The sequence below is a fragment of the Jaculus jaculus genome, chromosome 2 (genome assembly GCF_020740685.1).
Source record: "Jaculus jaculus isolate mJacJac1 chromosome 2, mJacJac1.mat.Y.cur, whole genome shotgun sequence".
Lineage (NCBI taxonomy): Eukaryota > Metazoa > Chordata > Mammalia > Rodentia > Dipodidae > Jaculus > Jaculus jaculus.
Window position 1 is genome coordinate 83582805 of NC_059103.1, and position 27696 is coordinate 83610500.

General features: G+C 39.7%; 1 protein-coding gene across 3 annotated transcripts in view; it reads left to right on the forward strand.

Annotated features, from left to right (window-relative positions):
* Pde5a (phosphodiesterase 5A) overlaps window positions 1-27696 on the forward strand; it is a 140618-nt gene that overhangs the window by 39985 nt on the left and 72937 nt on the right. For all 3 annotated transcript variants that reach the window (XM_045142947.1, XM_045142949.1, XM_045142948.1), the window contains exons 4-5: window positions 24344-24415; window positions 26132-26221. In XM_045142947.1, coding sequence (XP_044998882.1) covers window positions 24344-24415; window positions 26132-26221 — 162 coding nt within the window. The remainder of the gene's footprint in view (window positions 1-24343; window positions 24416-26131; window positions 26222-27696) is intronic.

A 27696-nucleotide genomic window follows, 5' to 3' on the forward strand; every position in this document is an offset into this window, starting at 1 on the left:
TGTCACTTTCATCTGCAAATCCTGAATTGAATTCATTCGCTTGTTTGCATCTTCTTTGGCGTCCTTGATCAGTTTTCCTAGCAAGCTTTGAAATCTCCTGGCACTTTGTCAACTTCAGTATTTTCGAGTTCAGCAGGTAGGGAGTAAGGATCTAGTGGTCTTGGAGGAGTGATGTTCCTGAGCTCTTTCAAGTTTCTTGTCTTTCTTTCTTTTTTGGATTTTCGAGGTAGGGTCTCACTGTAGCCCAGACTGACCTGGAATTCACTATGAAGTCTCAGAGTAGCATCAAACTCAAAGCAATCCTCCTACCTCTGCCTCCTGAATGCTGGGGTTAAAGGTTTGCACCACCATGCCTGGCTTGTCTTTCTTTCTTGTGATTGCACATCTGTTCACTTTGATTTTTCTTCTGATTTTACTGGGGATTATTGCAGTCAGGTTTGCATTGCTGGTAGGAATTACCCAGCCAGAGCAGCCTGTGGGGGAAAAAAGAGCTTATTTTGCCTTACAAGCTCAAGGGGAATCTCCATGATGGCAGAGGAAAACAATGGCATGAGCAAAGGGTAGACATCAACCCTGGCCAACATAAGGTGAACAATAGCAACAGGAGAGTGTGCCAAACATGGGCAAGGGGAAATTGGCTATAATATCCATAAGCCTCCCAACAATACACTGCCTCCAAGAGGCATTAATTTCCAAGTCTTCATCAGTTGGGGAACCTAGCACCCAGAATACCTAAGTTTATGGGGAACATCTAAATCAAACCACTACATTCTGCCCTGGCCCCCATAAACTGAAAACCACCCATGATGCAAAATGCAAAGCATTCAGTCCATATTTTTAATCAATCCTAACGATGTTCAAACATCCCCCAAATCCAAGGTCTTTTAAACTGAGCCATAATACTGAACCCACCCCCAAAAAACCATAATGTCACAGAATAAATATTCACACTGCAAAAGATGGCATTGGGCATAGCAAAGAAATATTCAGCCAACACAAGATTAAAACAACCAGGACAAACATCATACTCTATAGCGTCAAGTCCAACAACTCTAGTCAATGTCAAATGTCCAATAATCCTAGCCAGCAACAAGTGTCTGGAATTCCAGTTCTGCCCCTCCTGCTGGGCTACTCACAATCCTGGAAAACTGCATCTGGGGCTGGCAGCTTTCCTTAGCAGCCATCTCATAGTCCCAGCATCTCTACTGGGTCTCCACTGCAAGCCATAGTTCATCTTCACAGATCCCTTGGATTTCCATGCAGGCAATCTAGCAAACCTGCCACACACTGTCCATGGCCATTTCCAAAACACAAGACCCTGTTGCAAAATCAGTGACCCTCTTTGTCCTGCTTTTCTTATACTCTACAATACCAGGTGGAGAGCCAGTTTGTTAATCCAGGGGGGAATAAAGCTGACCTTGAAGAACAGGACACTCTGAGCATTTAGGCCCCTTCAAAAAACTGCATTCTTATTGTTGTCCCAATGCAGGTCAGCTGGCCCAATCTCAATTGTTGCAATTTCTCATGCAATTACAGTTGAATAGGCAGCAGGTTTGGCCTAAAGGATTTCTTTCTGTGCCATATCCCTCTATACACATCAGTTTGTTTCTACACAAAGCAACTCTGCACAACTTCTCAGGATGTGGCCATAACAGCAAGCCTCTCATACAAACTGCTTCTAGCCCAGTCCAAGGAAAGTTCTTTCTTACCCTCATAAGCCAAACCTCACAGCCCATAGTCCTTACTGGATTCAGGTCTTTTAACTCTGACCAGAATAGTACATCAAGCTGTACTTACAGCACTGCAAGGTGTCACTCAGGCCAAGGTTTCAAATTCTTTCACATTCCCCTTGAAAATAATCCCCAAAAGGCCAAAGCCACATAGTCAGGTGTCTTGCAGCAAATTACACCACTCCTAGGTACTAACATTACTGTTGCAGTCAGGTTTGCATTGCTGGCAGAAAATACTTGATCAAGAGCAGCTTTTGGGAAAAAAGAGTTTATTTGGGCTTACCGACTCAAGAGGAAGCTCCATGGTGGTAGGAGAAAACAATGGCATAAGCAGAGGGTGGACATCACCCCTGGCCAAAATAAGGTGGACAATAGCAACAGGAGAGTGTGCCAAATGCTGGCATGGGGAAATTGGCTATAGCACCCATAAGCCTGCCTTCAACAATACACTGCCTCCAAGGGGCATTAATTCCCAAATCTCCATCAGCTGGGAACCTAGTACTCAGAGCCCCTACGTTTATGGGAGACACTTGAATCAAACCACCACAGGGATCTTCTTCTTGAGGACTCAATCCCAGTACCACTCAGAGAAAATTAAAAAAACACAAAAAACAAAAAACTGGTGGACCAGCAACATCATCAGGTTCCCTACACTTGTCGCCTTCTGTGCACTTTACTTTGGGACTATCACAGGTTAAATTAAGGCCCCTAGACTTGTGCTTATTCCCTGTTTTCAGATCCTGAGGGTAGCTTATAGGTTCCATCTTAGAAGGCATCTGGTCATTGACCTCCCAAGTCATTCAGAGGGACAGAAAGAAATTCCTTTCCACTGCTGACCCTTTGGGGTTGGGGGGCTCCTGTCTGAGCTACTGCATTTGAGGCTTGTGTGGGCTGTAGGCGGGTTCTGAGGGCAGGCTTTACTTTACTTCCCCATGGGCTGCACACCATCTTCTCTGTATTTTCCTGGTATTCTGTCATGCTCTTTGTGAATGTCCAAAGGTGTTTTCTTTTTTCCTTCTATTTATCCTTATCCTGACTCTGCTTCACCACATGAGATGGAAGGCTGTAGCCCATCTTTATCTGGAAGTCTCTTAAATTTTTTTAAATTATAGAGTACCAGTGAGGTTATCAGGAATCGTTGTAAAGATTATTTGCTCTGGGCTTGAATCCAATCTTATTACTTCCTTGATGACTAACCAGGATGGAACTGGTTAATTCCTTTGAACTTCACTTTGCTCACATGCAAAACTGGAGTAATAAAAGGATCTACCTCAAGAAGATTGAATGCATTGTGCATGCAAAGAGGCCTTCAGATAGTTCTTGTCACTCTGGGAATGATTAATAAATACCCACTAACATTTTTTAAGGGCATGTAGAAAGAACAGTACTTCTAAGAAGTAATGAGAGTAGCATGACAATACCAGTAGCCACATTCTACCAGCCGATCACATGATAACCAGTACAGCCTTGGACAGACAAAAGAAAATTGCTTCTTTACTATTTTTTCCCACAAATTGTTTAAAAGAACCTGGTGATGAAGGATAGGGGGTTGAGGAGGGGTTCCCAAGCTGTGAACCCCAGTATTGAGTTCTTATGCTATTTTAACAAAGAATTGATTAAAAGCAGACTCAAGAAGGATAAATATTAGTTATTGAGAGAAATCACAAATTGTGGCATTTATTTTAGGAAAAATTGGGTCTAGGAAAAGTGTGGAGCAGAGTCACAAGCATGTGGAAGATAGTAAACTTGCACTCATGTGGAAAGCGTACCATAGTCTGCAAGATTTGTTTATAAGAAATTGAGATCTAGGGAGAGGCTGAAGCAGAGCCACAAGAACATGAAAGATAGAACCTAAGAGTTTGTGTAAGGAGATTTAGAAGAAACACACACGTGTGGAAAGCACAACATCTATCTTGAGCTTCCCCATGGAATAAAGTTAAAAGTAAGTGATTATGGCTTAATAATAGGAGAGAGAGAGAGAGAGAGTGCGCGTGCGCACCGAGGCAGTGGAAAATGTGTAGTAAAGAGAGTTATATCCATGGCTACGCCGAGTTTAGAGAAATTGCACAGGCAGCAGGCCCAAGGTTTATAGTTGATAACCCACGTGGTAGATCTAGAGTGCTAAGGAAACACACATGTGGTAAACTCAGAGATCAGAGAAAAGTCATACATGTGATTAATATGAGAAGTTACCCCAAAGCAGAGGCAAGCAGAAACTCACCCAGTGCTCAGCTCAACCCCCACCCAGCTTGGCTGAAGGGGAGGGAGAAGCCAGACTTACTTGTGTCGAGACAGAGATCACAGGGCAGAGAGAGCTGGAAACAGCGAGGACAAACCTTTATTGTAGATTGAAAATAGAATTCTTTCATCAGATTCAAGTGTGGAAGGAGAAGATCTGACTAGTTTGTAGATTCAAAGGGTAGACCCCAAAAGCCAGGCTACCTAGGTAGTATTGTCCTAGACTGTGGGCAGCAGGGGCGCTGCATCTGCCGTGGATAGATCTGGATCAGTCAAGAGTCCCATTTCTATCAAGGCCAGGTGGCATCTTCTGGCTCTCTTTGGGCTCCTGTCCCTAACTGAAACTACCTAAAAGAAACTAGCTTTCTCCCAAATCTCCTTCTCTGGAAGATACGAATTGATTTAATTTTCACAATGCCTATAAAGTACTTAACAGATGGAGAAAGCTGAGACATGGAACATTTAGAGAACTTGTCCAAAGTCATATAACTAAAAACTGACAAGCCAGCATTCAAAACTAAAAAATTAGACTATAAAGTCACAATATGGAAAGGTGGCCTTAAGATTGGCCATGGATGACAATTGCACTCTGCTTCTCTCCCATTGAAATTAGTGTTGCTTTGCTTGGACAAGGGGTGGAAGGCACTGTTTTTATGTGGCCACAACCAGAAGACACAGACACGGCTGTCTTCTGATGGCTCTTCACAGTTAATGGTCAAAGACTGGCACATTGATTCTTCTTAGAATGAGAGAGGGAGAAGGGAAACATAGAGGGAGAAATGCAGGGAAGGGGAGGGGGGAGGGTGAAAAGGTGAAAAGGAGGTCACATTCTCTAATGCCTTAAGAGCAGCCCATGAGGAAATTTGTACCAGGGACTGAAGAGTTACAGGGGCATTTTTTATATTAATCTGGGCCAGCATGTTCCAGTTACACGCACACGCACACACACACACACACACACACACACATACAAGTATAACAAAAAAAAAACCAATAATTCTAGGGCTGCTGTTAAGTTTCTTTCAGACTTAATTCTGGACTTTTGAGATCTAGACACTTGAAGCCATTCTTATGTTAGTTGGTTACATTAGCAATTTCTGTAGGGCACAGAATTCTTTTGTTTAGTAAAGAAATGTAGGAAAACACAACTCTTTCCTTCCAGCTCAGATGACCTATTTCTGAAAGCTTGTCCTTCCCTGAAGTATTGCTCCTTATAATATGGTGGAAATGAGTGTTCTTTTTTAATTATTTGTGATGACCCTAGTAATGATTATTTGTCACTCAAGGCCGAGCGCTGTTTTCTCTGTAGAACATTTGGAGAGTGATGGGGTTAGCAGAAGATAGGACATTGTCAAATAATGCAAGTTTTGAAAGTAGTTATCTCCTAATATTTATAAGAAAAAGTATTTTGATGAATCAAAACCACTTAATGCATGTCTAAAAGTTACAAAGATATAAAGATGTATAATTTCAACTGCATTATACACAAGTAAATATTTTGTAGAATTCATGTCTTATGACCTGTATCTGTTCCTTTAAAAATATTCTCACTTATTTCCCCTACCAAGTCTTATTTTGACAGTAATGGTTGAATTGTTCAAATGTGTAGAGCACTTGTCTGTCTATCCAATGAAGACTAAAAACATAAATGAGAAGATAACTGTGGTAATGCATTCTGGAGGCTAAGGCTCTTACAAGATGACCCTGTGTCAAAAAGCCAAAAATAAAAAGTAAAATGGAGGCTGGAGAGATGGCTCAGTAGTTAAGGCATTTGCCTACAAAGCCTAAGGACCCAGGTTTGATTCCCCAGTATCCACATAAGCCAGATGCACAAGGTGGTGCATGCATCTGGAGTTTGTTTGCAGTGGCGAGAGGCCCTGGTGTGCCCATGCTTTCTTTCTCTATTTCTCTCTCTTCCTCAAATAAATAAATAAAATACTTAAAAAAATACAAAAAAAATGGAAAAAGAAAAAAAGCAAGCAAAAGATTGCTTTTAATTTTCACATTTGGAAAGAGAGATCTTGTATGAAGGGATTCTTACAGGGTAAGTGTTAAATGAGCCTAACAATCAAAGGGAACAGGCTGTGGAGGCTGCATATACATGTCCTGTCCACCCCTCCTTTGCCCAGGCCTCAGAAGGGAGGAAGCACCCTCTCTCCCAGGAGGGGTATGTCTGTGCTGTTCTCCATGAAGGTACAGGCAGGAGCCCCTGATCTGAGATCTGTGCCCAAAACAGCACGTTCCTCAGATGTGACAAGTTGGTGACAATAACTGGTAATAACTGTATGAACAATCTTTCAATCCTAAGTCAAAATAGCAGAAAAATAGAACTACAGAAATCAATAGTGGACTGTTAGTTGATCTAGATTTATTTTAGTCCTAAAGAACTGACTGGTTCCCAACAATCCTCTTCCTCTGTAATTTTGTTTTAGAAACAAAACAGAGGTGCTGCACACTGTTTGTTTGTTCTGGACTGGATGTTGTGATGGGGATGATTCTTGCTGTTTCCTTTTCCACGTTACCATTAAAAAGGGTATTTTACACAGAAGATCCTAATCACTTTCGCTGAGAAAGGAAAAAAAAAAAAAAATTTCCTAAAAATAGGACATGAAAAACATAGTCGAGTAGGTGTAATCCTTGAGTTTCCACTAAGGATCCATGATGTAAGAAAGGGTGAAAAAAAGATTTAGACTTGAGGACTGAATTAGTTGTAGGCTCTGTGACTCAAGCAATACTTCACTTTTCAATGCTCAGATAATATGGTTCATACAGAATGCTGTGTTTTAATCCATGTGAGGTTTATATTCATCAGTATGCTCTAGGTAATCATTTAATGCTTATTGGAGGGTATCACATCTTTAAGTTATAAAATTCATAAATTTAATTTTGATCAGTTGTCCCTGATAAATGAATATTAGTGATCTGGAACCAAATGCCGATAAGCATAAACAGTGCCTTTGTATAATGCCTGACCCCCAACTGTGTCATTAAACGCTTAGCTAGAATTTGACTCCATATTTTCATAAATTCATAGAGTTAAGGTAGTTGTTAATGAAATTGCTGCTTTCAAAAGATATATGTGATATCTGTAGTTATCTAAGAGCTAAAATTACATAATTTCTAAACTTTAATTATACACATTCCTCTTGTTTTGTTTTGTTTCTGTTTTTCAAGGTAGGGTCTTGCTTTAGCACCTGGAATTCACTATGTAGTCTCAGGGTGGCCTCGAATTCATGACAATTCTTCTACCTCTGCTTCCTAAATGCTGAGATTAAAGGCACGCACCACCACACCCAACCACATTCCTTTTTTAGTCCAACTCATTTTCAGTATTCATAACATCATATTGAAGCCTCATCTAAAATTGCTACTTGCTTCTCTCCCATAGGTGAAAATTAGTCATCTAGGCTGAATTTAAAGAGAAAGAGATGGTAATCTTAAAATATTTTTGAATTTTGTTTCTTGTATCAGCTCATAAGAATGATTGTGACCTGAATTTAGAATTCCAGCTCTGCTTCATTATACAAGCCATTTGATCATGAGTACTATTGCTGCTGATCTTCTGCCATGTAGCATTGTACAAGCTAAGGGATTTTGAATGAGGGTTCACAGTGTTGTTTTTCATGAGTGTATACGGTACATGGTGAGGCTCTGGTTTCTCATGGCAGCAGCCTTACTATAGCAGAGAAGCTTGACGTGCTTCAGAGTCTTTTCCAAGAGGTTGTTGACAGGAGGCCTTGGTTTCTCACCTTGTGGGCTTCTCTAGAAATTGCTCAGCATCCTTAAAAAATGGTGGCTAACTTCTTCAAGTGAATCTGATGAGTGAGCAAGGAGAAAGATGAGTTTCTCCTATGGCCTGGGTCCAGAGGCTTCTGCCACCATGACCCCAATAGAATTCTGTTTTTAGATATATGGAATTGAATCCTGCTCAAACTCAGACCTGAACAGAATAATTCTGTGGCCAGTTTTTAAATTTTAAATTTTATTTTATGTATTACATGTACACTGTTTTATCACCTTGTCCCTGCTCCTGTTACTCTGGGGGCTCTCTTCAATGGAGTTACAGTATTCACTGTGGGGTCACAAAGACCTCAGTTTGTCTCTGTGAGACTGTGCCTCTGGGTATTCCTACCCACTCTGTGGTTCTTACAATGTGTGCACCCTCTCTTCTGCAATGTTGCCTGAGCCATGGAAAACCTGTTGGCAGTCTGATTAGTGTTGAGTTATGTGTAGCCTCTAGATTTCTGCTTTGCTGGGTTTTAATTGATTACTGTGTCTGTCACATTTCCCTGGGGCTAGTTGTCAGGCTGTCAGTAAGGGCTGTGTTGATACCTCTGCTTCTTCTGCAATTTCTCCTGGGCCCCTACAGATGTGGTAGAGGTGGCACATCTCATACTTTTGTCTTGTTGATGTATCTTAGTTCTCTATTTTCTATGCCTTCTGTAAAACAAGCTAGAGGGAGAGAAGCTTAGGTTAAAGATGATAAGCAAAGTTATTTGAGAGGGTTTTGTTTTTTGTTTTTTGGTGTACAAGCCCCCTCTTCTTTTCCAGAGAGCAGTGGGGAGCTTCCCTGTAAAGTCTATGAGTTTCCTGAACATGGGATTCTGACTTGGTTTCTACTACCAGATATGAGTTCTGTCCATGACCAATCAGAGATCAGTAGGTTACCCATGGAGGCTGTGTGTCACTATTGCACAAGTGTGTACTTCTTGTTCAGCTGGTTGATTTCACAGTTTGCAGGGTCCCCTGCTTATTCATGCTATTAGTGACCATGGTCTTGCAGCAGCTCCCATAGGGCTTTCCAGCATTATGTGGACTAGCCAGGTGGGAGCTAGATTCTCTCCAGTTCCAGCATGGTATTCAGATGTCCTGTGACTGCAGCCTGTGGTATTTTCAGCAATAGGGTCTTACCTTTTAGCTCTGGCCGGTACTGAAGTGTTTTGGAAATGGAGCTCACTGTGAGGATTAACCCAATCCTGGGCCTGGTATTTACTGGCCAGAGCCACCTTCTGTCTGGAATGACCCCTCCCCCTTTTGGTGGTTATAGATTATAGAATGCTAGCCAGAAGGATGGCTTCTATGTAACTGATTCATTTTGTCTCTCTCATAACCTGTCAAGTAACTCTTCTCTCCCTTTTCTCTCCTGGTCTCTGGTTTTATGCTCATATTCCTGATGCTGACTACCATTTGTACTCATATCCAATTGATCCCAATTAGAAACCACAGATGAGAGTTTAAATGGCATTTGTCCTTCTGTGCCTGTGTGACCTTGCTTAGAATTATTTTTTTCTAACTCCGTCCATTTTTCCTGCAAATTGCACTATATCATTCTTCCTTCCTACTGAGTAGAAATCCATTGTGTATGTGTACGCCATCTTCATTATCCATTCTTCAGTTGATGGGCATGTGGGCTGCAAGTAAGGAGGCTGAGGTAGGAGGACTGCTGTGAGTTTGAGGCCAGTCTGAGACTACATAGTGAATCCAGGTCAGTCTGGTAGTGAAACCCTACCTTGAAAAAACAAGTAGTAATAATAATCAATAGTAATAATATGCAACCATTTTCTCCATCATTGATATATTAGTAATAATTTCCATTTCAGCATAAACTGAGTGTTCTGATTGCTGTTCCCTCAAGTCAAAGGGAAAAGAAGAAGTAGAGTTAAACAAGAAGGCTGAAGAGAAAAGGAGGAAGTTTATGTGGCAACTTCAGGTAGTTTACCTCAGAGTCTGTACTGTGATTCTTTAAGGGTGTTTCTTTACCATCACGAAGTATAGTAACCAAAATAAACTGACACAATAAAGGATTTTAAGTAGAAACTCACCAAGACAGTGTAGCAGATAGCAATAGGGCTGAGGTCTTTTTGTGTAATAGCCAGAGCTCAACAACTTTCATTTGCTGATACTGTCATCTCCATTTTAGATAAGAATATATGGGCTTGGTCCAGTTAAGGCAATTTCCCAATACTTACTCATTCATTCATTCATTCATTCATCATTTATGATGTGATGGAGCACAAACTAAGATGCATCACATCTTACTTTTAAGGCTGAATTTCTTTCATGGATGCTTTCCTTTATCTTTGTTAACTGGTTATGTCTGAAAAGCCCCTTAGCTATTCTTTACTGTTTAAATTTTGGAATTCATGTCATGGGCTGGAACAATATAATAAGAAAATCCAGAGTAGTAAACAGCAATTCTAAATGTTGTTCATTACTGTGTATTGCCTGGCTCAACTCTGTGGAGGAGGCTATATCCTACTTGTGATGCCTGTAACTAAGAGTTTGCTAGTGATCGATGCTACCCTTGAGTTTGTCGTGCATGATTAGCCTGTGGGCTCATCAGTGAGAGACAAACACTGTGCTGTGAATGTGATGAAATATTCATTCTGTCAAGGTTTTGTTACTATTAAGTTACATGCCATAAGAGAGAGAAAGAGAGTTTTCTTTGAACCTTCAAGCCCAACAATGTGGCTATCTAGGGATCTGCCTGCCATTGTTATAGATAAGGTTGGCTGAACCAGGAGAGGAAATAGTTGTAGTCATTTTAACTTCAATATGGTATTTGCTCAACTTCTTTGATACCTACTTTAGCTTTTAAATAATGTTAACCTCTTTGGTGGTTTGATCCATGATACTCTCTTTGCCACTTTTGCTGTGATTTCTCTTCTGTTTGTGTTAGGTGCACATTATGGTCACACCCTGTAATTATCAGAACATCTTATTAGTGCTTCATTTTACCAGCCTGTAAAGACATAAGCCTATTACAAGTGCAAGCCAGATCTTGGTTTAACAGGGTCCAAATCCAACAAAACTGACCAAAGAAAGCTTGCTTTTCTAGCCAGCACCTGATGATGTGCAGGCCTCCCTTAAAAATAAAACTTATTATTAAATAGCTCCAAGGCTCTGTAGTCAATTTCTTATAATGTTATGTGCTGTGATTTTTCTGAATCAAAGTACAGATATACATATAGGTTTTAAATTGTAATTTTGGACTTACTCTTAATTAAACAGCATGGCAGTGTGTGAAAGAAAGAACTCTGTCAGAGCAAAAATGGCCTGGCTTTGAGTGCTGGCTTGAGAACAGTGACTTTGGGCTCTGGGTAGTTGGTAATGTGAAGCAGAGATACATGGGTGTTTTAAAGTCCTAATGAAACAAGCAAAGTGACACTGCACACCACAGAGTTCTCCACCCAGTGGGGTTCAGAAAGGCCCATTCCTCCTTTTGAAGGAGTTGCAAGGCTTGACAGGAGGAGGAATGGAAAGTTAGCTAACAGCAGCAGTCACTGGAAAGAGGCATGTTCTTTCCTGCTTTACAGCTTTGTCTGTGGCGGTTCTAAAGGGCATATAAGGAGACGATGTTCATAATGGCTCTGTGCTGTTCTGTCTCAGCACTGAAGCTCCATCCTGAAGGGCAGAAAGGCCTAACACAAAGGCAGAGGTCTCTGTCATAGGCTCAAGGTCTTGCCTCTTTGCTTAAAACCTAATGTGGTAGAGAGTTTTATATTTTGCAGGGGAGGGAATTTTCTTTCATGCACTGCGAATAAACATAAGATCAAAAATTACGCTGAGCTTTTGGAAAGAACCAACTTTTCTCCCCCAACTTGAGGGTATACTTATGTGGCATAAATGGGTCTTAGCTATAAAAATTTGTGACAAGATTTTGTAATACAAGTAAAAGAAAACATTTTATTTTTATTTCATTTTGACATTGTCATACATGTATTTAATGTTTTGGACCACAGCCACTCTTCATTACCCTCTCTCACACCTTCCCGCCCAACTAAACCCCTTCTTTCCAATTAATCTCTTTCCTACTTTTCTACTTTTTTGTGACCTACTGAGGGTTGCTTTGCTTACATTAGCATGGGTAGGGAATTATTTACTGGAGTATGGGCAATTTAACAGTGGCTGTACCACTAAAAAGCCTGACTCCTCCTCCCTCAGCAACCATTAATTGTCATTAGCTCCTTTGAGAGGAGTGGAGCCTTGTGAGCCCCTTCCACTCCATGGTGGGATGTTTTCAGACTCAATTTTGGGCAGGAAACCACAGCTGTTTTGAGTTCCTGAGCATAACAGCCATGTCCCAAGTCATGTCCACAAGAGGACATTCCACAGCACTCTTCTCCATCGTCTCGTTCCTACATGATTTTTGTTTCCTCTTCCACCTTATTTCCTGAGCCTCAGAAGGGTGACATTGATATCTCATTTAAGGTGCACAGATTACTTGTTCTCAACACTTGTGTCATTGTCAGTGCATTATTCTCTGCCCATTGCAAAAATAAAGTTCACTGATCAAGGCTCAGAACAGCACAAAATGGTTATAAACATAAACATTCAGAAGGCAGTTTGACAGCCTGTCCATTTAGCATAATAGTAAGTTTCTCAAGTGCTTGTGGCCAGCTTTATACTACCAAGCACAATTTCCTCCTGTAGGATAGAGTTGAAATCCAATCAGAAAGTAGTTGTTTACCCCCATAAGTCATGCCACTATTTACCAGAGAAAACATCTTTCCTGGCAGATCAGTTGTGGAGCATATAAGATCCACAGCTGGGTAAGACTATTGATCAATGACTTTTTCCCCTAGCAGCCTGCAGAGCATTTTCTGCCACTATAAAAGCCAGCCAAGAGGGAGAGGAAGCTTCCAGCTGAGTTCCAATTCTATTTGTCTATGTCCTGCAGTCAAAGCATGTGATTTCTTCAGCAGTAGGGATTTATAATCTATTTCTGGTTGGCAAACAAGAGCAGAGGCAATAGGCTGTCTTGTCTTAGGGACCTTTGTTGTCTCCCTGATCAGCAACTAACAGGGAAATATCTCACCCCAGACACTGGGATTGCTCATTAATAACTTCGGGCTTTTGAGAGCAGCATTATTCGCTCCTGTAGGATAACTTCGTTCACTCTTTTGTTTTTTCTTAAAGGTTTTATTTATTTCTCTGAAAGACAAAGAAAGAGGGAAAGGGGGGAGAGAGAGAAAATAGGCATGCCAGGACCTCTGGGCACTGCAAACAAACTCCAAATGCATGTGCCACTTGTGCATCTGGCTTATGTGGGTACTGGGGAATCAAACCTGGGTCCTTAGTCTTCACAGGCAAGCACCTTAAAGTGCTAAGCTATCTCTTCAGCCCATTTACTTTTTAGAAAAAATATCACATTTTAGTTAGCTTAAGAAGTAGTAGGTTCCTTTTTTTTTCTAAACAATCCTTTATTTTGGTGCCTCCCTTCTCTGCTTAAACCTTTTCTCCTGTATTCTGTTAACTCTTCCTGGAAAGACTTGAGCAAACACTAATAGCACAACAGACCAAGTCTAGTGAACCATGGAGTGCATTGGAGTTACTAACAAGAGTATGAATGAGGAGTTACTTACAGAGTGGATAACTTAAAGGCAGTTGCAACTCCAAAAAGCCCACCCCAACATAGGCAATGACTCACTAAAGCTGCATCGCTGGAGCTTAGTGCACACTTGCAGGCAGCTCCTACAGGTTTGAGCTATTTCTGCTCTCAAGTGCTCTTTATTCCTTACATGTAGCTTTCAGGAACTTCCTGCTACTTGTGAGATGTGTTTTTCTAAACCTTAAGGATCTTCCCATCTGAGACTTAAGGAGTCTGTTTCAATTTGGGACAAGGCTGCCTCCACATGAAATGGTGCAATTGAGAGAAATTTGCATAAAACCCTCCCGATCCCCGTCCTCTACTTTCATAGCACATGTATTCAACCTCCCCTTTTCTAACTAGCCCCTGTCTAGCTTACTGTCTTCTGCACACAAACATTCCCACTTAAACACACAAATCTAAAAATTCCAAGCTAGGATCTTCATATGAGAGAAAATGTGATGTTTGTCATTCTGGGCCTCGGCTGCCTCACTCTGAATAATATTTCTCAATTTCATCTATTTTAGCAATTACTTTGATTTTTTTTGTTTCTTAACTTATAATTTTGAAATTATTCCTTTCCCTTTTATAAAAATATGGATTAACAAGATAAATATAACAATGGATCCAAAGATTAAATGTTGGAAAACCTTTGGTCCTTGTGATTCCTTTAAATTATAAGAATAACCTTTAAGCACCTGTACTTTCTTAGAGCTGGATTCCACTTTTCTCCAGAAGAAGGAATGTTGGCTTTAGGAGCCAACCTGGCGTGCATCTCAAGCTGCTCATTCTTGGACGAGTTCCTAACTTTCCTGAGTATCAGTTTACTCTGTGATCAAATGGGAATATCACCTAAGGTTGTGGTAAGGATTACATGAGTTAACAGAAAATGCCAAGCATATGGCAAACCCACGGTTATAGTTTGAACATGAAATGTCCCCACAGGTTCACATGTCTCAGCCGGTGGCACTGGAAATAAAAGGAATAAAAAAACTTATTTAAAGTTTAAGAAAAGATCATTTAAGTAAATACTGAATCCTTGATTCTAAAATCCATTGTTAAAAGCCCAACCACCCAAAACAAATGAAATGGTCAATATTGACCCAGGCACTCAGAGGCAGCACAAAAAGAGGGAACCAGTACCAGTACAGCCAGTAAAAGTTGAAAAGATAATTATTTTCTCTAGCAATCAGGAAAATGCAAATTAAAACAAAAATGAGACACAGTTTTAGACTCATCAGGTTGCAAGCCTGATAATGCTAGAGCTGGTGAGGATATGCAATTAATAGAAAACTGTAAATATAAATGTCTAATCACTTTGGACACTACATTCCAGCACCTGTACACAAAGAAATCCACACAGAGAAGTTTATTCTAGATTGTAGTGGTAAGTGACAAACAGCACAAAAATAGCCATCCTTAGGAGATAATTGCACTATGTGAACCAGTAAGAGTAGACCAGGTCTTTCTTCGTTGATCTAAAAAGGCAGCATTCAATATAATCACAAGCTGCAAAAAGATGCATATTATATCATTTTACTTAAGAACCTTCACAAAAGATATAAATACTATTATCTTGTTTATAGGTTTATATATTTGTTAAGAGTTTAATAAAGGAGATAGACTACAGGAGAAGGGCAAAAGAGAAAAGTGGACTGGGAAGAGAAAGCCCAACTCAATTTTATTTTAATAGTAATAATAAGGAAAGATCATTGCATATTAACATGGAGTCATTGAAGACCAGAGCTTTTTAGTGTCATGTCCCTCAAGAAGTAACATTTGGCATGACTCGAGAACTTTTAGAAATTCAAATTTCTAGGCATGAACTTAGTTCTCCTGAATCTGAAAATCAAGAGGCTGGAGCCCAGGAAACTGCTGTGACAAGTCCCACCTGTTTGTGTGACAAAGATATTTACCATGTTGCTCAGTGATTTTCCACACATTTTAGATTGTAGAAAATGCTAGAGTTTCTTATTTTTCTACTTCCCCCAAGTTTTCCTAGGCTATAAGTTTACTTCCATAGCTAAAGGCTTATTATGAATATGAACATCTCGCTACCACATAACGTTTTCAGATGAGACCATATCTCTTACTATTGAAAAGGGTAGAGAACAAAATTGGACAGATGTAAGTATTATTTAAATGTGAAATGTCTGGTAAGTGTACCACCCTTAAAAGAACGGTCAGTTCTGCCATTATTAACTGATACGTCTCAAGTATTGGCTGCATTCAGAACAGTGCACACTATTGTTGATCCCATAAGGCACCAGATATAAATTGCATCCTTAGGAAATCTAACTGATGATTCAGGACATATGTAGTAGAGAAAATGAAGTTATAAGGAGAATACTTCACTGTCAGACCGGCGGCCTGCACAGCTGCTACATAGACTTTCAGAGGAGTAAATTTAGAAGAAATGCCGTTTGAAAACTTAACAGTAGAGAAAGTGGAAGCATTATTTTTAAGTAATAATATTAACAAAGGACATTGTATGTACCACTCTAACTCATGCCCAGGGTGTGGAATGTTCAGCAAGTCTTTCTTTCATTTTTATGAAAATTTTTATGAGCTAGGTAAAGTCATTAAAAATTGATAAACAAGTGATCTGTGTATGCAAAACAGTGCCCCAAAAGATAATTTTGGCTTAACTGTCAAAAGTGAATGAGAAGACAATAAGAATGAGATGTAATGGTACAATGGAAAATATAACATGGATTGAGGGAAAGTGTTAAAAAGAATGGAAAAATGTTAATGTAGGGATTGGGAGGAAGGTAGCACCCATTTTATATGCAGATAGTCAGGGTTCAAAGTCCAAAAAGAACAAAAATGGCCTGACCAATCCAACAAGCACAGAGATCATAAAATAGGTTAAGAAAGAAAGTCTGGGAATTAAAATCCAAAAAAATCATGACTTATGTGGACTGACCTCTTCAAAGCAACCAGTTCTTTAACTCATCAGCCTCCCAGGATCCCCTCACACTTAAAGTAACAATCCAGTGTACCTTCACTTAATGTCTGGCTTACATCCTCAAGGGCAGCAAAGCTGGTCAGAAGCTCCACATATGTTTCAAATAACCAATCCAATTCACCTGGACTTGAAACTTAATTTACACTCCCAAGAGTATAAAAAGCCCTGATTCAAGTCTCTTCCAGAGCTCTACTTTACTTTCACATTCTACTTTATATTTTAATAAACCCTTGTTTAACCTACCCTTCATCCATGTCTGTAATCATCATTCTTTTCAGGTCACAGACAAGAACTGGAGAGCCACTGGCTTGGGGAGTTTTAGTGATCTTTGAGAGTCCAGCATGCTAAGCCCTAAGTTAAGTCTATCCAGAGCTGAAAAATGCTCCTTAACTCTCTAAACTGGTAACATTAGTTAGCATCATGGCTTCCTGGAATGTGGTTTCTTCTTTCTGCTATTAAAAGGCAGCAAGTTATGGTGTTAAAATAACTCAAAGAGGTCAGGTCCAAAATGGTTATCACTGGCTAAAATGAAGGTATTGGACAGGCCATGTCCTTGTGTGGGGTCTCCAGGAAGAACATAATCTCTTTCCCTTTTCAGCCACCCTGTAGCCTGCATGGCTCAGCTCACAGCCCTTTCCTCCATCTTCAAAATCTGCAGCATGGTACCATCAAATCGCTCTGACTTTCCAGATGTCTTTTTTCCTTAAGGACTTTGTGAGGATATTGAGCCCATATAGATGGTTCGGGATCATCTCCCTACCATCTCTACAATCCTTAGCTAATAACATTTATGAAGTATTTTTTGCCATTTAAGGTAACAAATTTAGAAGTTTGTGAATTAGAGCGCACACATCTTTGGGAGGCATTATTTCTCTTCCACATGGAATATTTACAGAATTTGATGATTGGGATTTGGAAGAGAGTAAGAACACCTAGATTGGTTATCTCCAACCGTCTTCCTTTCAGTTTGCTCATCTGTAAAATGGATCAGTAAGGAAATATGGGTGAGATTTCCTTTTCTAAACCTTATGCTATCTGACTAGGATTTATTTCATCGGGACAAGGATAAAAATAATGATTTGTCTTACCAGTTTCTACATTGGTAGAAAATTGCTGAAGCAGGAGGATCAGGAGTTCAAGGCTAGCCTGGATTACACATTTAAGGCTGGGGTATAACTCAGTGGTAGAGCACTTGCCTTTCATGTGCAAGACCCTGGGTTCAATTCCCAGCACTGCCAAAATTTGTGTTGTGGGATAGAGAGATGGATTAGCAGTTAAGGTGTTTGCCTGTAAAGCCTACGGTCCCAGGTTCAATTCCCTAGTACCCATGTAAGCCAGATGCACAAGGTGGCACATGTGTTTGGAGTTCTTTTGCAGTGGCTGGAGGCTGTGGCATGCCCATTTATTCTTTCTCTCCCCCCTCTCTTTATCTATCAAATACATAAATATTTTTTTTTAAAAATCTGTGATGTTCACTCCTGCCTTTTCATTGCCCAACGCAATGGATGGCTTATAAATAGGCCATCCATTTTTTATCCAATTTTTAGCTTAATAACATTTATTTACAGAATAAATGCACATTTTAAAAAATGCACAGGGGAGAATTCCCCACATATTGTTGTTGTTATATTTCTAAAGCTGCCAAAGGGACAGTTACCATTTCCAGTCTTCTTGGGGCAGTGTGATTTGTTTTTCAAGGCTCAGGTAGGACTGTCTAAAATCCTGCATTACAAGGTAGCCTTCTATGGCTGGGTGGAAGGCCTGGCTCTCTTCCTTCGCTTCCTTGCTTTTGGTCTCCAGTTGGTGCATCCTCTGGAAATGGACAGGGAGATGCATTGAGATGGATGTGTGGCCTTGGTGTGAGTCGCAGCAGCATATTGAATGAGGACTCACTCACTGTGGTATGATCTGTCTTCCTGAAACAGCCAGCTGTCACATTCCATATTGCTCACCCAAGAGAGGGCAAGGCTTTCCCTTGCATTCCTAAAAGAATACTCAACTCTGCAAGGTCATAGTATCTATTTATGCTTGGGGAAGTGCCAGGAAAATGGAAATTAAAGAGTATCTTTGCACTGAACAAGAAAATGGAACAGGCCAGAGGCAGCAGGCTGGCAGGAAGCAGCAAATGGACTTTCTGATAAGGAATTGTTAACATTTTTAGTGAGTTTATGCCTCACATATGAATTCTGAACATACACTTGGAATAAAAGCTCTCTCTCAAAACTAACATTTAAAATGAAATAATTTGTGGTTGTAATCCCAGTACTCAGGAGGTAGAGGCTGGAGGGTAGCCAGTTCTGGGCCTGCCTGGACTAAATAGTAAGTTCATGACCAGCATGAGCTGCACAGCAGGACTCATCTCAGAAAAAGGAAAGGGTATAGAAGCAAGAAAGAAAGCGAAAAGCACATAACTAACAATTGGTTGAAGGAAATGAATTAATCTGTCTGTGTTCAGAGGGGCAGTCTCACAGAACCTATATTCTGCCCTTTTATTCACACACTAAGGGCAGGGGATTCTAGCTTTGCACAGGACACTTGGAATTCATAGAATTAATATCATTTTGCTTTTGACTATCCTTGTTACCTTAAACACTATGCCTTTTACTTTTTAAATTTTGCTGAGGACCCAGGGCCTTATTTATGCTGGACTAGTCCTGTCGTATTTTTAATTATTTATTTGGTTTTGGATTTGTGCACATAAGAACATGTGTGTTAATGTGTGGGTGAGTACACGTGTGTGGGTGCACATGCTTATTTATGTAGGTGCATGTGCAAAGTAGAGGACAACCTTGGATGTCCTTCTTCAACAAAGCTATCCATCGTTTTGAGACGGGGTCTCTTTGTTCACAGAGTAGCTGGCCAGCTGCTCCAGGGAGCCATGTGTTACCGCCCCCCAGCACTGGGATTACAAACAAAACCACCATGCCTGACCTTTCTACACAGGTTCTGGGAATTGAACTCGGGTCTTCAATGCTGGCAAAGCAAATACTTTACAGACAGAGCCATCTCCCAGCCATTGATTTGTTGTTGTTTTCTGTTTTTTTGCTTTTGTTGTTGTTGTTTTTTGAGACAGAGTCTTGCTGGGCAGCCCTAGTGGACTTGGTGCTCAAGTTGGCCTTGAGCTCTTAACAGTTTTCCTGCTTCAGCCTTCCCAATGTTTAGGTTAGAGGCTTGTGCCATCACATCTGGCTACTTGGCTATTTTTTAAATTGAAAACTATACTCAATTAGTCACCAATCGAAAATTAACCTCATGGGCTGGAGAGATGGCTCCGTAGTTAAGGCACTTGCCTGCAAAGCCTAACCACCAGGTACAATTTCCCAGTACTCACATAAAGCCAGATGCACGACGAAGCATGCATTTGAAGTTTGTTTCCATCTACTGGAGGCCCTAGCATGCCCATTCTCTCTCTCTCCTCTCATCTCTCTCTCTACATTGTAAGTAAATAAATAAATAAAATGGTTTTTTTTTAAAAAAAAATGATTATCCTCAGCTGGTCATGGTAGTGCATGCCTTTAATCCCAGCAGAGGGAGGCAGAGGTAGGAGGATGGCTGTGAGTTCTAGGCCAGTCTGAGACTACATAGTGAATTCCAGGTCAGCCTGGGCTAAAGCAAGACCCTACCTCGAGAAAAAAAATAATAATAAATTCTCTTATTTAAGTTTACAAAGTAATAAAGAAGAAATCTTTGGTTATCAGAAAGGGTAAAAACTGTGTTGAAGTCCCTCATTCTATACATGTATCTTAGTAAACTACTATCTTTAATGTTAGACGAAAAATACAGTCAGCCTTCTTTAAGTATAAGTTTTGAAAACATGGGAAAAAATGTGTGTGTCTGATTGACCCTCCCTGACACTGACCTCAAAATATATATATTTCATATATATATATATGAAAATGTGTTTGTGCAGAACATATGCAAATCTTTTCTCATCATTATATCTGAAACATGCAGTACAGTAACTACTAACACAGTACTTACAATACATTAGGAGGTAGTATAAGTTATCGAGATGTGACTTCAAGTGCATGGGAGAATGCATATAAGCTATACACAAACCCTACACCATTTTATATATAAAGAATTTTAACGCTCTCAGATTTTGGCATTTGTGGGGGGCCTGGAACTGATTCCCTGTTAGATACAACAGTATAATAAATGCCTGGTGTGCAGAAGGCTCAGAGTAGGTTTTGAAACTCATGAGCCAACTTTTTTAGATGCAAGCGGAAAAGTAGAAGATAAAATGTCACCAAAACCAAGTTTTAAAATATATAAATGAATCCAAGAAGAGGAAACCATAGGTGCCAGAAGCCAAGATGGGAATCCAGGGGTGGAGAGTGAGCTTCTGAAAGTCCAACAGGCTGTGTGTGGTGAGAGTCATGTGTGCAGGCCATGGTCATGAACGGTGAATGAGTCCATGCCACAGATGGGAGGCAGGTGGGCTGAAAGTTAAACTCAGAAAAGTCTCAATCTGTGAAATTCTGCCTATGAAACTGAGCTGACCTAAACTTCAGTAGCAGTCAGGAGAAGCAGCAGTGGAGCTTACCTTATGTCTAAGCTGTGAAAGAAAAAGCCCCTGTGAACCATACCACACACAGGCAGTGAGCTCAGATTACCACCACCAGATCAGTGCATATCACTGTGGATAACACTGCATGGCTCAGGCAATGCTGGACTCCCTGGGGAACTGCCCGTGGAAGCAGACACTGCAGACAAACTATGGACCAAACTAATACACTCAGATGAAGAACAAGCATTAGTATGTAATGGAAGGAGGAGAAAGAATGGACAGATTTGCAAAAACATCAAAAGAAAATTCCAGAAAAACCTGCAATTTCTAAAGTGCATAACCTATGAGTGAAAATTGTGACCAATGCCATACACACACACACACACACACACACACACACACACACACACAAACACACACACATTGGCTTCAGAGACATTTTTATGTGAATTTTTATGTGAACTTTTATGTGAATTCGTCCTTCAGTTAGAAATAATTCTTACTTAATAAAATGTCCCTGAGCATAAAACCTAACCAGTAAAACAAGTTAAAATGGAAGCTAGTATAGTGGAGAATGCCTGTTATCCCTGCATGTGAGAGGTAGAGGCTGGACGATTGCTGCAAGGTCGAGATCAACTTTGTCTTGTACAGACCCTATCTCCAGGGTGGAGAGAGAGAAAGTGGGACACAGGATTTAATAGAGAGAGCACCCTGGGGATCATCACAAGTCTGTGGAAGGAACCTTGTTTTAAGTGTACTTGTACTAAAAGGCAGGTGGCTAGAGGCCCCAGGAAACCACCAGTAGTTGGTCTGCTTTTTTAATAATGTTTGGTGCTCCCTGGCCCACCATAAAACATTATATGTCCTCTTCTCTGGCATCTCTGATGACCTCAGTCATTGTCCATTGATTAGGTTGAGAGAACCTAGAGCCAACAGCCATGGACCAGAAAACTGATTGACCCTCCCTGACATTGACCTCATTTTCCCATGACTCCAATGACCTAATCAAATAACAGCATTGTTTTTACAAGTCTTAATCTCATAAAAATATGTTTTGTCTCTGATTTCATTTCTTTGAAGACTTCAAAGTAGACTCATCTCATTGTCAACTTACGGTAATATAGGGAGGGACCAAAAGATTAATATAGTTTTCTTATTGAACATTTTCTAAGCAGCTCGCAGGCTTCCCTGTATCTTCTTGAGTGAACACGCCATCATTTCTCCGAAGCCTTCTCCTTTACCCCTGCTACATGCTTCTTCAGTGCCCCAGGCAACCCACGGGGGTCCTGACATCAGACCCCTAGTGTTGCACTTCAAGCACTCTTGACTCTGAACTCTCTCAGACTAGCCTTTTCCTCATGTTGTGTTATTCATTGATATCTAGTAGGCACGGAAGCATTTGTTTGAATGAATGAATGAATTAATTAATGAGTGAGTGAATATTTACAATGACCAAGTTAGATTTATACTACTCTATATTAGACTTCGATGACCTTCAAGTGGTTCTCCTCATTATATTTCAAGTGAGCATACCCAGCTACAAACCAGGCATGTTTGACAAACAAAACTTTTGTAGGCATTTGTCATTGAGACCGAAGCATCTAGAAAGAACTCTGCAGAAGTCGGAGGTGAACTAATGGCAGTTAAAGGGGTTAGAAAAAATTAACAATTCACTTTTTAAGGAAACATAGTATCCTTTTATTATAAGAAAGAAGCGGGGAGTGTTGGGAAAACCAGGAAACTACATCAGACAAGAATCAAGAATATATTTACCATTTTTTCTGCTTCTCCTAAAGGGGAATTCTTTATATCACTCTCAAGTGAGCTGAGAAAACAAAGCGGAACCTTTCCTGCCCAATTACGGTCTGCATCCTTCTGGGACCCTCCTGGGACTAAGAGCTTGTCCTGCTGATGCTGCATTGTCAAAGGAAAAAGGGAGTAGAATCCTTACGAGAAAAGAGGCTGGAATCAGCTGAAGGTCTTTTCTAAGACCAGTGTAGTAACCCAAATCCAGCTTAAACTGAACTAGCAAGTAAATACACTTCCAAGCCAAAAGACAAGAGGGTTCTTAAAGTCTTGCTTAGTATTTTGTGGAACTCAGGGCATAAAGACCAAGTTCAACTCAGTCAACTTAAGTACAGTTTATCTTTTAAATGCCTTCTGATCTTTGTGAAATAAAGCTTGACCTGTTAATTCCTGCGTTGGTGTTTAAATAACCAGTTTTCCTAAAAATAAGTATATAGAAGGTCAAATAATTTTCAAGGACAGAAGTTTCAAAAAAAGTTGCATTGCATTCCTGAATTAGGAATTCTTTGTGTGCTAATGATTCCTCTGCATTTCTTCTGTTATTAGCCACTGATCCTATTTCATTTTTAGTAAAGGACCATTTAACTCTTGAAATATTTAAAAAACAATGTAGGGCTGGAAAGATGGCTTAGTGGTGAAAATGCTTGCCTGTTAAGCCAAAGGATCCAGGTTTTATTTCCCAGTACCATGTAAAGCCAGATGTACAAGGTGGTGGATGTGTCTCGAGTCTGTTTGCAGTGGCTGGAGGCTCTGGTGTGGCCATTCTCTCTATTTGCCTCTTCCTCTCTCTTTCTCACTTTCTCCTTCCCTCTATCCTTTCCCTCTCTCTCTCCTTCTCTCAAATAAATATTTTAAAAAAAAATAATGTAAATGTGGGCTGGAGAGATGGCTTAGTGGTTAAGCGCTTGCCTGTGAAGCCTAATGACCCCGGTTCGAGGCTCGATTCTCCAGGACCCGCGTTAGCCAGAAGCACAAGGGGGCGCATGCATCTGGAGTTTGTTTGCAGTGGCTGGAAGCCCTGGCGTGCCCATTCTCTCCCTCTCTCTCTCTCTATCTGCCTCTTTCTGTCTCTGTCACTCTCAAATAAATAAATAAAAATGAACAAAAAATTTAAAAAAATAATGTAAATGTTTGTTTAGCATATTTTTAATCTATAATATAAATAATTATGCCATTTTATTTCTTCTATTCAAAAACTAGGGCCAAAGAGATGGCTTAGTGGTTAAGGCACTTGCATGTGAAACCTAAGGACCCATGTTCAATCTGTCTCTAGTTCCCATGTAATCCATATGCACAAAGGAGACACAAGCACAAGGTTGCACATGTTCACTAGGTAGCGCAAATGTCTGCAGTTCAATTGCAGTGACTCAGGCCTTGGTGCACCAATTCTCTCTCTCTCTCTTAAAAAAAAAAAGCTACGCAAAATATTCACTTAAAACATGATTACCATTGAGTTCATTTAGAGTGTAGGATGGTATCACAGAGTCCAGGACTGTTTGATCTCCAGAAAGTGAAAGACCAATATTTTAATAGGACTAAAAGGCAGCAGTCCGTGATGCAGAACTCATTCAGATACTGACAGTTCTGTTTAAGTTGTGCAGCTTTGTGTTACTCCGTAGCACATGCAGACTATCCCTCCCATCTGAATAAGTTCCCTCCGAAATTCATGCTAGCAAGTACAGTCAATGAAAAGTAATAGTGTCACTTTTCTCTCAATCCAGGTCGTTGGTGTGGCCCAGGCCATTAACAAGAAATCAGGAAATGGTGGAACATTCACTGAAAAAGATGAAAAGGTACCAAAACCTGATTTTAGCGGGTTGCCAATTTAAATATATGGTTTCTCTCTATAGTGCTGAAATTGCTGATCATGAGAAATGTGATGGTTACAAACAACCTGAAGCGTTCACAAGTATTTCTTTGGCTAAAAACAATATTGATTAAACTGAGGAGGACCCGTGTTACTATGTGAGAGGAAACCCCACACCCACTCCTCACTGTGCTGCAGTCCTCCCTGGGCTAGGTGCATATTGGGACCACACAGGGTGCCTCAGGGTATTCAACTATCTCATTTACCTTTCATCATGGCTATAAATAGGTACACCCTTTAGTAAAAGCCCCAAAGTACTGCTCCAAGTTCTGCACTGTAGGTTGGCTGAAAACTGGAGTTTCCTCCAGATAAAGCAAATTTTCTAGTTTTATAAGGTTTCCACACAGACGGCGGGGCGCCAAGATGTGAATTTAGGATAGGTGATGCAAATGTAGCTTCAGAAAGAGCAGCGATCATCATTATTTTATTAATCTCATCCAATTCCAAAGGAAACTATTCCACATACCACACTGGCATGCTTCTCTTTTCAGCACTCTGTTAAAACTGTTTATAACTTTTAATGTGAGTAGATTTTATTTCTCCTATTGGATATTCAGTTCTATGTTTAACATAGCTCACTGCAGTCCTACTATTTCAAGCCCATTACTATTGTATTGTTCTATAAAAAGTAGTTGGAACTTTTTGGATTTTAAAGACATTAAAAGAAGGCAGTGAATTTTGCGTCTGTGATATAGACCATATTGGTACATGTTAGTCCACATGTTTTAATTGATTTAGGGTCAGAATAGTACATATCTATCATCCTGTGCTATTAATGGCACTTGAGAATATATGGTTGGGAAACATGATTCTTAAATCAGTTATACATCCATTTACTATATATATATTCCATTAAGGTAAATCTGTCATGAATCAGTTTGCAATTTTTAGACTTTAATCTTGACAAGATAATCCATAGTTGTAGATAAAGCATGCCCTCTGAATATTTATTTAGTCTATAATTAACACAACTAAGCTGGGCATGGTGGTGCACGCCTTTAATCCCAGCACTCAGTAGGCAGAGGTAGGAGGATTGCCATGAGTTCAAGGCCATCCTGAGACTCCATAATGAATTCCAGGATAGCCTGGGCTAGAGTGAGACCCTACCTTGAAAAGGCAAAAAAGTTAATTAATTAATTATTAATAATATTTAACATAACTATGGACATATCACTAGTATAGTAAGGATGATAGACTCATGTTTAAAAGCATGTGTTTAAACTAGTATTTGCAACCTTATGGGACATTTGATTTTATATAGTTATTGTCAATATTCTCAAGTATGTGAGCTTTGGTTTGCTGTAATGCTATAAGCAATTTACTTAGCCTTCTCATAGATCTGTGTTTTAATATCATTTTATTCCATATCAAATTTTGCATGTAGCAATTTTCATATATAAAGAGGTCATCCTTTCAGTCCCTGTCCTATTTCTTCTTATCTGACATAGGCAACTGTGTTTACCCTTGCCATGGCTAATGCCATTTAGCCAAGACGTGGCTTATATCATAACACACAGCAACCCTTTTGGCTTTCAGTACTTTTTTCTCCTATAAGTACTTGCAGATACCTTTTATGTGTCAGGCAATGCTACTAGACAATTGCATAGATAATTCTGATTGGCTATTGCATCCTGTTTTCTAGGACTTCGCTGCTTACTTGGCATTTTGTGGTATTGTTCTTCATAATGCCCAACTGTATGAAACTTCCCTGCTAGAGAACAAGAGAAATCAGGTAAGTGTGATTGCTAAAGAGTTCCTTTTTATAAAGTTGTTTTTACCCAAGTCATGCATGCACATGATTAAAACTCAAGTAGTACAAAGGCCCTTTTCTAAACATTTTATCTGTTTATCTTGATACTTCTTTCTTTTTTCCCATTTTCCAAACTCAGTTACCTTATCACTCTTCAACCATATGCTTTTATTAAAGGAAAGTTTGTGGATGGCATGCATTTATCACATTAAGTAAAGCTGTCAGTGCCTGCTTTGGCCACTCCAGACATCACTCAATCACACATTTTATCAGATGAGCGTCTCAGAATCCTTGTCCTGCCTTCCATCTCTTTTTCACAGCTATCACTCTTTAGTCCTGCTTTTCCCATCTGGACTTTTTCTAAATTATTGCCTGTGTTGGGAATATAAATACTGTTGTGTAACCATGAGGAACCTTTCCTAAGCTGTGTTTAAAATTAAAATTTAAAATGTCATCACAAGTATTGTGACTTGGTAAATGTTCATCTCACCTTGTTGTAAAGTTGGCATTGTTCTGGTGTTTCTGAATTTGTTTCTTGGAACTATTTGCTTACATCCAACCATATGTCCTTGACCCCTCCTCACTCTCCCTTATATTAGGTATTTTAAGTTCTTTTCTTGGAGATGTCTAAATTGAGAATATACATTGTGCCTTTTCCTCACTAAACTGCTCATCCTGTGTTTGTTGTACATTAAGTCCTCATTAGTTCCTTCATTATTTTCCTAGAAAAATTCCATTACTTTCTCAGACTCAGACCTTCTTGCTTATTTAAATCCATTATTTTGTTCCAGTAAAATCTCAGTTCAATGTTTAGGAAACAGTATTGGTGAGGTAAGCTTTCTGATTCCCATGCGTATCTGAAAATACCCATGTTTACCATCTTATCACTTTGGCTAATATGAAATGATAAATTGAAATTTTAATTTATCCAGTTTTAAACACAGTTCTTTGTCTTCTAACTGACATCCACATTATGATTTTGGCTGTTCATAAATATTTTATGTATAGTATCTATTATGTAGAAACATATGGCCTATAAAGTGCTATATGTATTATAATGTATGGTTTATATACTATGCTCTTATGTTATGCTTTATATGTTATTTTGCATATGTAAGCATTTTTAGTATGTTTTTCATTGATTTTTTAACTTAATTTCACAAGATGCTTTTTTTAATCATCCCTCTATGTCAAGTCATTTCTTTGAGTATGGAAATTTAAGTAATGGTTCCATATATTCCATTTTTCATTAGTTCCTTGTGACTCACCTTCTCCACCTTCGAATTTCTCTTTAGAACTGATGCTGATAAAATGATAGACCTTGAATTACTGTGAGCTGCAGAAACGTTTGGTTCTCCTGATGTATTCTTGACACTTTTGACTTCAAACCTTATTTTTACAAACCCAACTCTGGTCATGTGACTTCTCACGGGTCCTCTGTTATGGTCCAGGATGCT